Source organism: Strix aluco, chromosome 4 (assembly GCF_031877795.1).
Source record: "Strix aluco isolate bStrAlu1 chromosome 4, bStrAlu1.hap1, whole genome shotgun sequence".
Taxonomy (NCBI): domain Eukaryota; kingdom Metazoa; phylum Chordata; class Aves; order Strigiformes; family Strigidae; genus Strix; species Strix aluco.
Genome location: NC_133934.1, coordinates 91,402,741 through 91,416,957, shown reverse-complemented (window position 1 = coordinate 91,416,957; position 14,217 = coordinate 91,402,741). Strand labels below are relative to the sequence as shown.

The 14,217-nt window shown below is 37.6% G+C and overlaps 1 protein-coding gene across 6 annotated transcripts in view; it reads left to right on the top strand.

Annotated features, from left to right (window-relative positions):
• Window positions 1–10,680, top strand: part of UBR1 (ubiquitin protein ligase E3 component n-recognin 1) — a 79,307-nt gene extending 68,627 nt beyond the window's left edge. For 5 of the 6 annotated variants that reach the window (XM_074824224.1, XM_074824223.1, XM_074824226.1 and 2 more), the window contains 7 exons: window positions 902–1,035; window positions 3,945–4,053; window positions 5,842–5,898; window positions 6,397–6,474; window positions 7,121–7,291; window positions 7,492–7,593; window positions 8,073–10,680. In XM_074824224.1, coding sequence (XP_074680325.1) covers window positions 902–1,035; window positions 3,945–4,053; window positions 5,842–5,898; window positions 6,397–6,474; window positions 7,121–7,291; window positions 7,492–7,593; window positions 8,073–8,214 — 793 coding nt within the window. In that variant the 3' untranslated portion in view covers window positions 8,215–10,680. Of the gene's footprint in view, window positions 1–901; window positions 1,036–3,944; window positions 4,054–5,841; window positions 5,899–6,396; window positions 6,475–7,120; window positions 7,292–7,491; window positions 7,594–8,072 lie in introns of those variants that run through there. The other variant, XM_074824229.1, reaches the window with a different exon arrangement.
• Window positions 10,681–14,217: the final 3,537 nt, after the last annotated feature.

The following is a 14,217-nucleotide window of genomic DNA, read 5'->3' as shown; positions in this document are numbered from 1 at the left end:
TGAAACTTTTAGTGTTTTAATTTATATCTATGCATTTTCATCTTCTAACTCTGACCTATCTGTGCTTAAGCAGCACAATCTGCATAATAATTTTGCGATGGTCTGTGATGTTATACAGCTTTACAGGTTGTTCCTTAGCAGGTCCTTGTCAACATCTGTGTGAACATCCTGTGTGAATTGAATTAAATTTAAAATTTTTAGAAAACAGGAACACTGTTCGTAAGTTACATTTACTATGAAATTTAGCGTAAATGCTCATATTACACAAACTACAAGAATAAGTACTGAGATGAATATCAGTCCCAGTATTTTTTGTAAAAAATGGGCTTAGTATAGCTTTATTTTAAACAATCTGAGTGTTACTGTTGTGACTTCCATAATAAAGTATGATGTATTAATTTTTTAATTCTGTTGGTTTTGTTGTTCCTGAAGAGTATTTGTTTGTTAGGGTTTTTTTTCTCATTTTTGAATTGCATTCAAGGCACAAAGTAAATGAAAAACTTGCACCATTTCAAAAAATTGCTGGCTTTTGGTAATAAAAAAGTGTAAGAATCAGTTGCTCTATGTGTGATGCTATATTGCATGGTTTAAATCAGGTTATCTTGAGTTACTTAGAGGTGGACAGCTATGTATTGGCTATTTAGTTTTTGTAATTCTGAAAAATATAAGTTGAGATAATTTGAAGGCTTAATGTTAAGTGTTGTACGTAAACTCAGGACTCATTCCTTAGGCAAAGGGGAAGTTGGAAGTTAGGTGCTGGTGGCTGTGTTTAACAGAATTTGGGGTACATCAGTGTTGCTTTGACACAGCTGCCAGTCTACCAATGCTAGCCAAAATGTGAAAGTGTTACAAGGATTTGCACTGTGAACTACTGTAGCTGTTTCTCATTTGTGTATTACAGTTGCTTTAGTCAGGATATTCCAGGCTGGCATGTGTGGGATTGTGTTAAAAAAGGCATCATGCCTTACCTTCGTTGTGCTGCTTTATTTTTTCATTATTTGCTGGGAGTTTCTCCACCTGAGGAACTACTACAAGGTAAATATGAGAAAGCAAATGTATCTATATATAGACTTTGTTTACTGTTTTCTTGGAAGAATGGAATTTTTAAATGTTCACAATAACTTAACAGTAGTTATACATTACAGTAAGACTTGGAAAGAAAAAGAAATACTAATTTGTATGAACTGAGTTGTCTCGGCCTTCTTTGCATGGAAGAAAGTTACTTCTGAGTATGTGCAAATATGTGAATTATCAATGATGTACTGATAGAATTGTGGATACAAAGATTCTGTGATTTAAGGATAATTCTAGTGGCTTAGATTACATCACCTGAGAAACATGGAGTATATTTAAATCATAATATATTTAGAATCATAGAACAGTTTGGGTTGGAAGGGACCTTAAAGATCATCTAGTTCCACCCCCCTGCCATGGGCAGGGATACCTTCCACTAGACCAGGTTGCTCAAAGCCCTGTCCAACCTGGCCTTGAACACTTCCAGGGAGGGGGCAGCCACAGCTTCTCTGGGCAACCTGTGCCAGAGTCTTGCCACCCTCACGGGAAAGAATTTCTTCCTTATATCTAATCTAAATCTTTCTGTTTAAACTGTTACCCCTCATCCTATCCCTACACCCCCTGATAAAGAGTCCCTTCCCACCTTTCCTGTAGCCCCCTTTAGGTGCTGGAAAGCTGCTGTAAGGTCTCCCCGAAGCCTTCTCTTCTCCAGGCTGAACACCCCCAACTCTCTCAGCCTGTCCTCATAAGGGAGGTGCTCCAGCCCCCTGATCATCTTCATGGCCTCCTCTGGCCCCACTCAAGCAGATCTGTGTCCTTCTTATGTTGGGGGCCTCAGAGCTTGACACAGCACTGCAGGGGGGGTCTCACGAGAGTAGAGGGGAAGAATCTTCTCCCTCGACCTGCTGGCCACACTTCTCTTGATGCAGCCCAGGATGTGGTTGGCCTTCTGGGCTGTGAGTGCACATTGCTGGCTCATAGTCAGTTTTCCATCTGCTAATACCTCCCAAGTCCTCCTCCCCAGGGCTGCTCTCAATCCACCCATCCCCCAGACTGTATTTGTGCTTTGGATTGCCCTGACCCATGTGCAGGACCTTGCACTTGGCCTTGTTGAACTTCACGAGGTTTGCACGGGCCCACCTCTCCAGCCTGTCCAGGTCCCTCCGGATGGCACATCCCTTCCCTCCAGTGTGTCAACCACACCACACAGCTTGCTGTCATCAGCAAACTTGCTGAGGGTGCACTCGATCCCACTGTCCATGTCCCCAAAGTTGTTAAAAAACGCTGGTCCCAACACCAACCCCTGAGGAACATCACTTGTCCCTACTCTCCACTCAGACATCAAGCCATTGACCGCAGCTCTTTGAGTGCGACCACGCAGTCAATTCCTTATCCACTGAGTGGTCCATCTGTCAAATCCATGTCTCTCCAATTTAGAGACAAGGACGTCATGTGGGACAGCGTCAAAAGCTTTGCAAAACTCCAAGTAGGTGATGTCAGTTGCTCTTCCCTTATCCACCAGTGCTGTAGTCCCATTGTAGAAAGTCACCAGATGAAGGCATGATTTGCCCTTAGTGAAGCCATGTTGGCTGTTACCTGTCACCTCCTTATTTTCCATGTGCCCAAGCCTAGTCGTCAGGAGGATCCGCTCTATGATCTTGCCAGTCAGAGGTGAGACTGACTGGCCTGTAGTTCCCTGGGTCTTCCTTTTTTCCCTTTTTAAAAATGAGTGTTATGTTTCCCCTTTTCCAGTCAGTGGGAACTTCTCAAATATGACGGATAGTCACTTAGCCACTTCATCTGCCAGTTCCTTCGGGACCTGCAGATGCATCTCATCAGGTGCCATGGACTTAGATGGCCTTGAACCTGGTTGTCTTCTACACTGGGCTGTTCTGCCTTCTCCCAGTCCCTGCCTTTGCCTTCTGCATCTTGGGTGGTGTGGCTGGAGCACTTGCAGGTGAAGACTGAGGCAAAAAAGTCATTGAGTACCTCTGCCTTCTCTGTGTCCTGGGTAACTAGGTCAAAAATAAACAAAAAACAAACAAACCTTTTTGTGCAGTTGCTAATGTTGGTAAATACTAAAGATGTAGGGATTCAGCAAAATAGAGCCAAGTAGAAATAAAGCACATTATAAAACTTAAACCTCTTCCTTAAAGGATCCTAATGTATTACAGATACTAAACCCCAAAATAAATTTTTTGTCTTCTGTCAAAACTCAGTGAAACCCAGAATCATCAACTATTTGGAAAGGAGGACCAAAATTGCTATGAACAAGTGAGGCAAAGTATAGCATCCTAAATTGATTTATATAAACTGTGAATTAAGTTTGAATTTGACTAGGATATACGAGCCGAGATCTCTGCATTTTGGGATATGCTATTGTCCTTACCATTAGTCTGGAACTTTGATCCTATAGGGAGGAGTCTTCCTGGTGAATCAGCCATGTGATTTTCTGTAGCAGAGCCAATAGATGACCACCCAGCAAACTATTAAATTAGTCCAACTTTATGTAATGTGTTAGCACTGACTTTATTGTAGCAAAATTTGTTATCATTGCAGGCCAAAAGGATAGTGAAAACTAAAATGTGGTAAGTACAGAAATCTGCTGCACTAACATATGCTATATATGCAGTGAGATGGAATTTAAGCAAGGAATTCTGTTATTACAGTGACTTATGCATGACTTCAGAATTACTTAATATATGTCAGATTTGTTAAAGCTAAAGCAGATCCTCAGCTAATGCAAGTCGTTACAGCTCTGATTAAGTCAGTGGAATTCTGTCCAGTTGTACTAGCTAGGAGCTATGCTGAAGCTGTAAAGTACATATTACCCAATGGAAAAAGGAACAGGAGATTTCTAGTTTTGAGAGAATTATTCAGCAGTGCTGAAAAGCTTTAACGGTTGCTCATGTTTTCTTTTTCTTTTGCAGTTTCTGAAGAAGGGCAATTCAAAGCACTTTGTAGTTACCTCTCTTTACCTACTAATTTGTTCCTGCTCTTCCAAGAATATTGGGACACAGTAAATCCACTGCTTCAAAGGTACTAATTGGGACTGGACAGGCCATGTTTTTCTGTTGTGATAGCTCTGTGGGAATTCTGGATCAAATTTGTTAATAAATGATTGAGCTCAAATTCATACTGGAGTTATAAACATTTGTTTGATGTGCACAGGTATGCTGAATCTCATAAAGCACTTAAAAATCATAAAACATTCTATAACTCAAAAATTAAACCAATTGTTGTTTAATTGACTAGTGCTTGCAGACCTAGATGAACTCATTCATGCAGAAAGCAGTTATCATAAACCCTTCCTTTCATGGTATGCCACTTACTCTTCATTGTCCTATTTTTAATCTGTCTATAGCAGAAGTGCTGATTATATGAGCTATAAAATGAGAATATGGAAAATTATGTAGCTGTCGGGGTGAGGCTCAGTACTATTTCTTCTCTGGATTTCTAGAATAGACTAATGAATGTTGGAAGTTAGCTTGATGGTTAAAAGGTACAATATGAGTATTATGTACATTGCAATCTAGCAGCAAAGAAATAATTGGTAAAATTCTCCGTTAAAAAAAAAAAAACAAAACAAAAAACCCCACAAAAAGAAACACACCACCCCACCCCCAAGTCTGAGAATAAACCTGCTATATTGTGTTGGAGAATGTCTCCATGTGTTGGTTGCATTATTATTGAGAATTCTTTGGCTCACACTAGCTTTTTGGGGTTTTTTGTTTTTACCTCTGTTCTGGTTTGTCGTCTATATTCCTTCAATTTAGGGACATTTTGAGCTCTTGACTCCAACTTACAGTCCATACACCTGACCTAAGCGATTCCGTGCATACAATTTTACTATAATTAATTGCATTTGTAGTATATATAATTACTTATAAATTAATAGTGTTTTCACAAGTAAATTATTAAATACGTTTGTCTTATGCGTTCCTACATGTTTGCTCAGAGACATAATGGTGCTTATAAGAGAACACAGAGGGTAGGTGGTTGTGAACGTTAGAAAATGATCACTAGAGGCAGGGCTAACAAATCGATCATAGTGCTCCCAGTCAAAACCAGAGGTTTCAAGTAGCAGGCTGCACATTTAATGTAATAGTAACAGTTGTCAAATCATCATGCACGTTCTCATATGTTTTTTGAAAGAATCTTATTTCAGAAGGCTAAATTTGATGATTGTTGAGAAATGTGTTAAATGAAGTTTACTAGACTGACCATCTGCTGGGGTTCTCTCTCCCTTCTCCTTTTTGTAGAAATAACTTAAAAGATGTCTTAGACACACCAGTTCCCCTGTTTAGTAACTTGCCAGTATCTACTATTGTTTTGGTGGACACATTTGGCCATTCTAAGCAAGCGTGCAACATGCAATAAAGCATTGTAAAATAACCATTGGGTGATGGTTATTAAATAAAAGCAACGAATATTTTTCTAGTAGAATGTATGATATTTTCTTAGGCTGTGGCTTTCAGCAGATATATTCTGAAAGGAGCTGTGTGTCGTGGCCCGCTTTGAGAACTTGAATAAGTCTGAAGCCTGTTTGCATTTTTTAACTCTGTGTTGACTCTGTGTTTTCATGTGCATGTTGATAATTTTAAGCATTGTTGTTTTTCACATAGGTTTTTCTCTTGTATGCAAACTTAAATTCTTTTCCTGAAGCAAAACTATAAAGAATAGCTGGTTTTCCTTGTGAAGTTTTAGCTAGAACTATCAATGCTTTACCTGTGCTCTGTGTTTGCTTATTGCTTACTAGTGTAGTTAGTGATCCTACATGTATACTACTATTAAACACTGTCATCTGCAAATGTTTGTTTGAAATAGGTGGTGTGCTGACCCTGTGGTGTTAAGTTGTTTGAAGGGGAAAAGCATTGCAATAAGGTAAGTTTGTTTCTGTTGTTATTGTTGTTTTTTCTTATGTTTTGGACTTAAAACTCTCGAAGAATGAAGTGCTTGTTGTGGGCAAGTTGTATTTTTGTGCTTGTATTTTCTTCCTTCTTCTCTACTACCAAAAGTACATTTCTTTTTAAATGGTTGTGTATTATTCCTCATGCAGTGACTCTTCATTAAGAACGTACAACTTTGTTAAAGAAGTTATCTAGCTTACTCTAGGAATAAACAAAAGCTAAGTGAAATGTGAAATGTCTTCATACGTGCAGGTTACATACAAAATTGAATTTCATCATCTTTGCTGGAATATAGAAATCCTGAAGCTCCCATGTAGAGCCTCTCACTTGGGCTTCTAGGACTGAAGAACTGCTCTAGAACTGGAGGAGTTTGCAATAAGGACCAAAAGCTTAGGAGTAATTTATAGCTATCCATTCTGTTCTTTGCTGTGATCTTTATTATTCTCATAATAGTTCTTTTTGACTTACCTAGGTATCCTAGGAAAAGAAATAGTTTAATCGAGCTTCCTGAAGACTATAGCTGCCTTCTAAACCAAGCCTCTCAGTTTAGGTAAGATGTGAGATACTTAGTTGTCTTCCTAGGTGTTTTGTCACTTTTAGATTCTTGCGGTTACTGTAACTGGTGTTAAAACCATGTGCAGAAATTATTTTGCAGAAGTGAAGGCACTGTTATGGTTATACTGGCCAATACTAGCACATGTTCATTTTAGATCTGAAACACAACAGCTTACTAAATGAAGTCACTTGTGTCTGATGGGATAGCATATAAAATTATGATAACTTAATCTGCCAGTCATTTTTCACCAGTTTTTGATTTGGCCATAAGCCTGAAAATAGCTTTCGCACTGGACACAACGAGCCCAGTTGGCACTGTTTTATGCCAGGAAGAGTGAATCATAGGATAATTCAGGTTAGAAGGGACTTCAGCAGATCATCTAGTCCAACCTCCTGCTCAAAGGAGATACCTTGCAGATAAAATGTTTCAAGCAATGTAAAAGCATAATCATATTTCACATATCTGCCTCCTTTGGCCTATGATATAGTATGTCTTAGGTTTTTGTTTGTTTGTGGGTTGGGGTTTGGGGGGTTTTTTTGGGTTTTGGGTGGTTTTTTTTTTTTAAGGAACATTATCCATAGTTAACACTTCTTTCAAAGTCTTAATTCCTGCAATAACATTCTGGTTACACTTCTTCTAGATGCCCGCGGTCTTCTGATGATGAACAAAAACATCCCGTATTGTGTTTATTCTGTGGGGCTATGTTGTGTTCCCAGAATACTTGCTGTCAGGAACTGGTGAATGGGGAGGAGTTGGGAGCCTGTACTTCTCATGCTCTTCAATGTGGAGCTGGAGTCTGTATGTTTCTCAAGTAAGTAGCTAGCCAGAACTTAATGTATTAAAGAGTAAAGGGAAATATTTGACAGTCAAAATTCACAACATTGTTAAAGCACTTGATTCTTTTTGTTTGAGATAAAGAAATGTTGCTTTGACCTAAATATAGCTCACCAAAAAGTTAAGAACCTGCTGGGAGTTGTCTTGTATTTTAAATGTAGCTATTTTTTCCTTAAGAATCAGGGAGTGCAAAGTTGTCCTCATTGAAGGTAAAACCAGGGGCTGCTTATATCCTGCCCCCTACTTGGATGAATATGGAGAAACAGATCCAGGTCTGAAGTAAGTAAATGTTTGACTGACTTTTCCACATTTCCATTTTGGTATCTCTTTCTTTCTTATACCCGTTAGACATGTTCTCCCTGCTAGCACTGTAATATGTACCTTGGCCTGGTGAACTTGTTTAATTTCAAATTCCTGATGGCAGTTTCCAGTCATGAATGGGTCATTCATAATGGAAAACCACACTTTTTTGGTACTGTTAAACTTTCTTACTTTTCTCAAGAATACTTTGTATGCTTTTCATCAGAAATGCCCAACAGCTGCCATTGCTGAAATGTCATCTTGGAAATGTCAGTCATTGCTTCTCGCATGTAGAATTTTTTTCATTTCCCGTAGACCTGTTGGAATTTGTGTTCATACAAGTATTTAATATTTTCTGGCTATCATTAAGAGTGTTAATGCTAGACTATTAGTGGAACAGTTTGTCAGCTGCTATTCTGATATGCTTATTGGGTATTCTCCTTTTTCCTTCTATGAAGAAGAGGCAATCCCCTGCACTTATGTCGTGAGCGTTACCGGAAGCTCCATTTGCTGTGGCAGCAACACTGCATCATAGAGGAGATTGCCAGGAGCCAAGAAACGAATCAGATCTTCTTTGGATTCAATTGGCAACTGCTCTGAGTCTCTTGATTTTTAGTGAAAACTCTTACCTTTGGCAGTGCTTTGGAAAAGAAAAGGAGGGTGGCAGTAAATAATCAACTCTCAAGTGGATTCTGTAGTTCAGACACAATTGATGGATTCTCTAGGTTGGATGTATTACTGATACATTGAAACAGAATCTCACATCATATGTTATGTCCTCCCCCCCCCCCCCCCCCCAATTATATGAATATTACTGAACATTCAGGTCCAGAAATATTTCCACTTTTTTGAGAAGTTGTTTCACATGTTTTGACAAGGACAGCTTCCCAAATGCTGTGCTTCAGGGCACATACCACATTTCTGTCTCTTCCATGCCTTGAGAATATACCTGAATGGTGTCGATGGAAAAGCCTCCTTTACTTTCTTCCTGGGTTCTTTTCCCAAGCTTAGTGAAGCATTTAAATAGTTCAAGATCAGTGGCATAATATTGGAGTGGAATTGGTGCCAGGCCTTTAGTAATCTGTAGCAACAGGTACAGAAAAAGCCTGTGTTCAGCTATATCCTGGGATTTAATGAAGAGTTTTCATTAATGAACTCTTTAAAGGAGAAGTGTGGGCTAGAAAGTGCATGGGGAAATGACCATCTTGCTTGTTGCATCAAAAAACAAAGTCTGTGCTTTTTGCATTGCCAGAACTGCACTTTATCTAATGAATTTGTCCTTTATTAATGTTGTATATCCTAAGAGGTCTAGGTCTACACCATTTGGCTAAGTTGTGGTTAGTTTTACTACTTTTACAGTTTGTCTTCTGAGATTTTCCCCAAGAACCAAATGTGAGAATACTGTTAGGTAGTTATAATGTAGCTCTGCCAGTTATACAAGAGCCAGAGACCTCAGTAAAGTAGACGACCTTCAAAGCTATCACTGGACTAAAATCAAGGCCCAAAAGCAGCAAGTTTCAGAATCAGAAACATGTTTGCCAGTACATGAGAAATTTTCTATTCTTCATCCTCTGTCACTATTGTTTGGAGCCCTGCCTGCGTAAATGAATTGGTGTGTTTTGGGGGGTGTGTTCAGTGGATCATTGCCAGTTAGAGCAGAAAAGGGGAAAAAAGGGTGGCTAAGTCTGTCTCTTTGCCCTTCAGTAGTTAATAGCACATTGTGATTGAACTCTCTCTCAATGATATGTGATTGTGCTTCAGTTCTAAATGTTTGTTGTTCTGTTTTCAGAATTTCAACCATAATATACATGAGAGAATTTTTAATGTGATGGGTAAAAATGCTTTCCCAAGGAAATCCCATTTCTGTGTAAAAGTTTAAAGTTATCAGTACTCTAAATTTCCCCGTCCCTTTGCTGTTTGGATTCCTCTGTGTCATTTTAATAAGGCCTGCAAGGGGAGGTTTTTAAATTAATGTCTGAGACTGTGTCTTTGTATGATTTCCTTTTGTTTGGTTTTTTTTTTTTTGCTACTGATTGTAAGAGAGATAGTAGAATCACAAATAATGATTTAGATTTAAATATCATTGTTCTAGTTTTAAAAGTTTTTAGAGTACATATGAGTGCACTGAACAGCACCATAACTCATCTAAAAATGAAATACCAATGAGCTCAAATATTGTTCTGATTTCAAATACTTTTTTAATAACTTTTGCTATAATTCTTCCCTGGTGATATAAATAGTTGGCTTTGGTATATTTTTCAGGTGTTCTGTTTCTTGCAATTAAGACCATTCTCCTTATTTTGATTCTTTCAGATTTTAAACCTCAATATGAAACTCTGTAAAGACAAACATTTGTTTTGTTAGTCTTCTCTAAAATGTATTTGAAATGCATACTGGATTTAGAACAGTTGTCATGAGAACTTGCACACACTGGTGATTTTGAAGGTCATGAAAACACTTCTTTCCAACAAAAATATTGGATTCAGACTGTATGCCTCATTGATACCAAAACTGTGTTCACTTACTCTGATATTTACCTATTCATTTATCAAAAACTTTCAGTTACCTTGCACTTCACTGATACAAAAATTCCGTTATCAAATATGCAGTGAGATCACTTTATTTTATTTTCTGTCTGAACTGTAGTATATAAGGACGGGAGCTGGTCTGAGCATGTGAGCTCATGTTTAAAGCTCTAGAAATATCTTTGTAGCTGAAGATGTGGGAGAGGAAAGTTGCATCTTTCTGTACATTTGCACATACTAATTTAGCAAATGGGCTCCTGTATCATTCACTGACTAGCGTGGTCATCTTTCATTTCATAAATTACTATGCAGTTTTGTTCACTGTGAGTATAATCTGTATTTAGTGATCGCAAGATGCTTATGCCACTGATTTCTGTTCCATCCAAGCTGACAGAAGAAGTTATTTGATAATGCACATATTGGTATCTTTAATTGCAAAAATGTAAATTTGAAACTTGTATAATGTTCTTGTGCTTTTGAAATAAAATATCTTGTATATGTATATTTAAAAAAAAGAAATAAAGTAACTTCTCATAGATTATTCAGTTTTTATTTGGGGGCACTTTGAAACTTCACAGTTCATTTAGCAAGAGTATTATAGCTGAGTCTGTCAGTATGGAAAAGGGAAAGTGTTAGTAAATGGTTGGTAAACAATACCAGCTATCTGTGTAGTCGGTATCATCAGTGTACCAGTTAGTAATGGTGGCATGCTTTTTCTTATTTAAAGAATCATTCCACTTGAAACTTGTCCTAGTATTTTACAGATGCACATTCCTGCAGTGTCTACCTCAGTTTGTAAAAGAAGTCTTAAGTACATAATTTAATATTTAGATGTTCTTAAATCGATTAGTTGAGTGATTCTGTTTTTGTAGCTTCTCAAAGAACAGGCTGTACTGTCTGTCACTTAACCTCTAGAAAGGGAAAGCTTGTGGTGTTGGTCTAAAGTGCTGTGATACATATTAAAAAAAAAAAAAAAAAAGTGTTTTATTACAGAGCTAAGCAAACAGCCAAGAAATCTTTTACATAGAAACGGCCAATATTTCTTGCCCCTTTTTATGTTACAAGCTGTTGGCTGTCCTCGCTTTCTCACTGCTTTGTTGTAGCTTTGGGCACCATTAAACTCACGGAGTTTGGGTGTTAATGGTGTTGCTCTATGCTTATCCTTTTAAGAAGCAATTCCTCAAAAGGTAAAAGGTAAAGGTAGATAGATTAAAGACTACTAGTAAAAATGTTCTGAAGAACATTAGAACAAGATGCCCATTCATTAGAGGAGAAAAAAAGGAGAAAAGCCACAGCACCATTTCTTGCATAGTAAGAATTTCAAGGTGCAACGTACAAATGTACAAAATCATATAGAGGAGGATTTTGGCCATCATGTTTTGCTTTATGGTTGAAATCCACCTTATTTTCTAGACAATATCCTTGAGTAATTTCCTTTGTAAACTAGTTAGATTCATGATAGAACATCTGAGCTTTTTACTTAGATTCTTTTAACCTATTACTTGACAAGATCTTCAAAGATATTTCTTCAAAAATGAAAGTTGTTTCATTTCTCTGGCACAATCTCTTTTATTTGTTTTTATCTGTGTTTTGCAGGTAGGCTAAACTGGGGGTTTGGTACAGAAAACAATAATAATGAAAATCCACTCCTGTGCAAGTGTCTCAAATCCAGTTATTTCTAATCCTAGCTACGTTTGTCTAAATTTAAATGGTCAAAAGCATCCATGAAAAAGAAGCTGTGTAAAGGAAATGTGCACTGAGGGAGAGCGAGCTGAAATGCAATGATATACATTATTTCACGTAACGGTGAGTAAGAGGAGACCAGGTATAAAGTTGAATGTGAAATATTAAAACTGGACCTGAGTTTTCTTTTAATCTCTGTGTGACTATTGTTCATGAGGTCAGTGTCAAAAAAAAAAAAAAGTATAGTTTGTGCTGTTTAATTACAGGTTGTCAAACTACTTAGAATCCATCAGACTTAACTTTAGGAGGTTTCTAGGCTTGAGTGAATGAGCCCCAGCAAAATGTTGTGAAGCAGGTAGTGGGGACTGTGGGTTTCACAATCATTTCAAGTCCTTACTATATTTTTGAAGGTCTGTGGTTAGTCTTTTTCAGCAGACTGCAGAACCTTCCTCTTAATAGTGTCTGAAGTGTGATATTAGCCTCTTTGGGTACAAGTACTGAGATACGGTCTAGTGCTTGGGGAGAGGTCATCCAGTGTACCAGAGTTTCTGCTTGAAGCTTATCCTGAACATACCATGGCAGCCTGAGGAATAATCCACTCTAGATGATAAAAACCCTCCAATCTTCTTTCATCCCATTTATCTTTCTGTGAATCATGCCAACCTTTACTAAAAGTGGCGAAAGCAAACTATCTCAATATTGTGATAGTGTAGATGATCTAGGAACATTTATTTTCCCAGTTCAGACTTGTACAGAACTTCATAGAGCAATTCGATCTACATACTCCAGGCAGCCTGCCTCAGTTAATTGGTATTACAGGAGCAGGACTATGTCATCCATGTAAGTGATGGTCTTCTCAGAAATAAAAGACTCCACCTGTGTTCCATGAGCTTTACATCTTTATGGTTCTTTGCTAAACTGCATGGATGCAGAGCGAAAATGCTCCCATGGTGGGAAACTGATACAAAGCACATGTGTAGCAAGTGATTTGTAAGATTTTAAATATCATGAATCTTGTGTTGTAGAGGACTGATGATTGTATACAATTTTTAAAAAATCAGGTTGCAGAAGGGAGGTTTCTAGCTTCTAAGGAAACGTGCTGTGTTCATTTTTTTTAATATAAATGTAACTGTAAATGTGCTATATTTGTATATTATTAATTTTTCTTTATGATAAATGTAGAGCAAGTGTTTTCAGTATTAATCAGAAAGCTTTAAAGGAAGAGTATCATAATTGCAATTTCTACATGAACTGTTATAGTGCCTTCACCAGAAACTGAAAATTAAAATGTTCCAGTTTTTTTTTTTATGAAGAACTTAATAAAGAAGATAGTTTTATGCATAGGTGAATTACTACTCTGGCTGTTGCACGAATGTATCATTATTAATTCTGACTGGATTAAGCATTAATAACAAGTAGGATAAGAAGTGTCCCCCAAATCGTATTTATTTCTGTATCTGAGCAGATGCTCTGGCTTAAAGGCTTGGCTTGCTAATGCCATCTTCGTCTTTATAAATTACAGAGAATTAAAGATGGAGTCTGCTGCTACCTGAGTTTGTTTTCTTGATCCAGTGGCTGTAATGTTAAATACTTCAGGAAACCCAAACTATTGCAACAGCTGCTGCAAAGCAAGCTTTACAGATATGTAGGGTGCACTTCCACTGTCTGAGGAAGCTAACATACAAAGCAAAGAAGAAAGCATTTATTTTAAAAAGTAAATTTTATCCTGATTACTGTGAAATGAGCTGTCATCTTTTTGTAATATATCTATATTGATTGGGACTCTGTACAGGATAAAGTGAACAATCTAATGGCTAAGTAGTTGCTGGCGATAGTGAAGACAAGGACTGTGAAACATATGTTGATACTCAGTTAATTTCACAAGTGATCACATCACTAGCCACTGCTGCAGTTTTTGGCAGTTGGCTGAGCGACAGAAGGTTAACTTATCAAATATTAACTAGTCTTTTATGGTAAAATGTATTCTCTCTGTATGAAAGTGAATGAGCTGTGTGGGGGTGGTTTGTCCTCATGGCTGCCAGGGCACATGGCTGCCTCCCAGTGAGCCTGCTGCCCACCAGCACCCCCAGATATATTCATATCAAAGGTTTTCTTACTGTTTTTTGTGGATAGTTCTGTGAAAATGTTATCTCAATGCTCAGAAAGAGTCAAAAGGGCAATCAATAGGAATTCTTAGGAAAAGAAAAGGACAGAAGAGCTATTTAGTTCATAATGTCTTCAGTTCTACCCAGTGTTTGTTTAAAACTAACAAATGGAGAAGAGTGATGAAAATTATCGAAGGTGTGAAATAACTTCTATAGAAGAAAGGGTTAAATAGCAAATTCTTCAACTTGGAAAGATAGGACCAAGAGAGATGATAATAAAGGATTGTAAA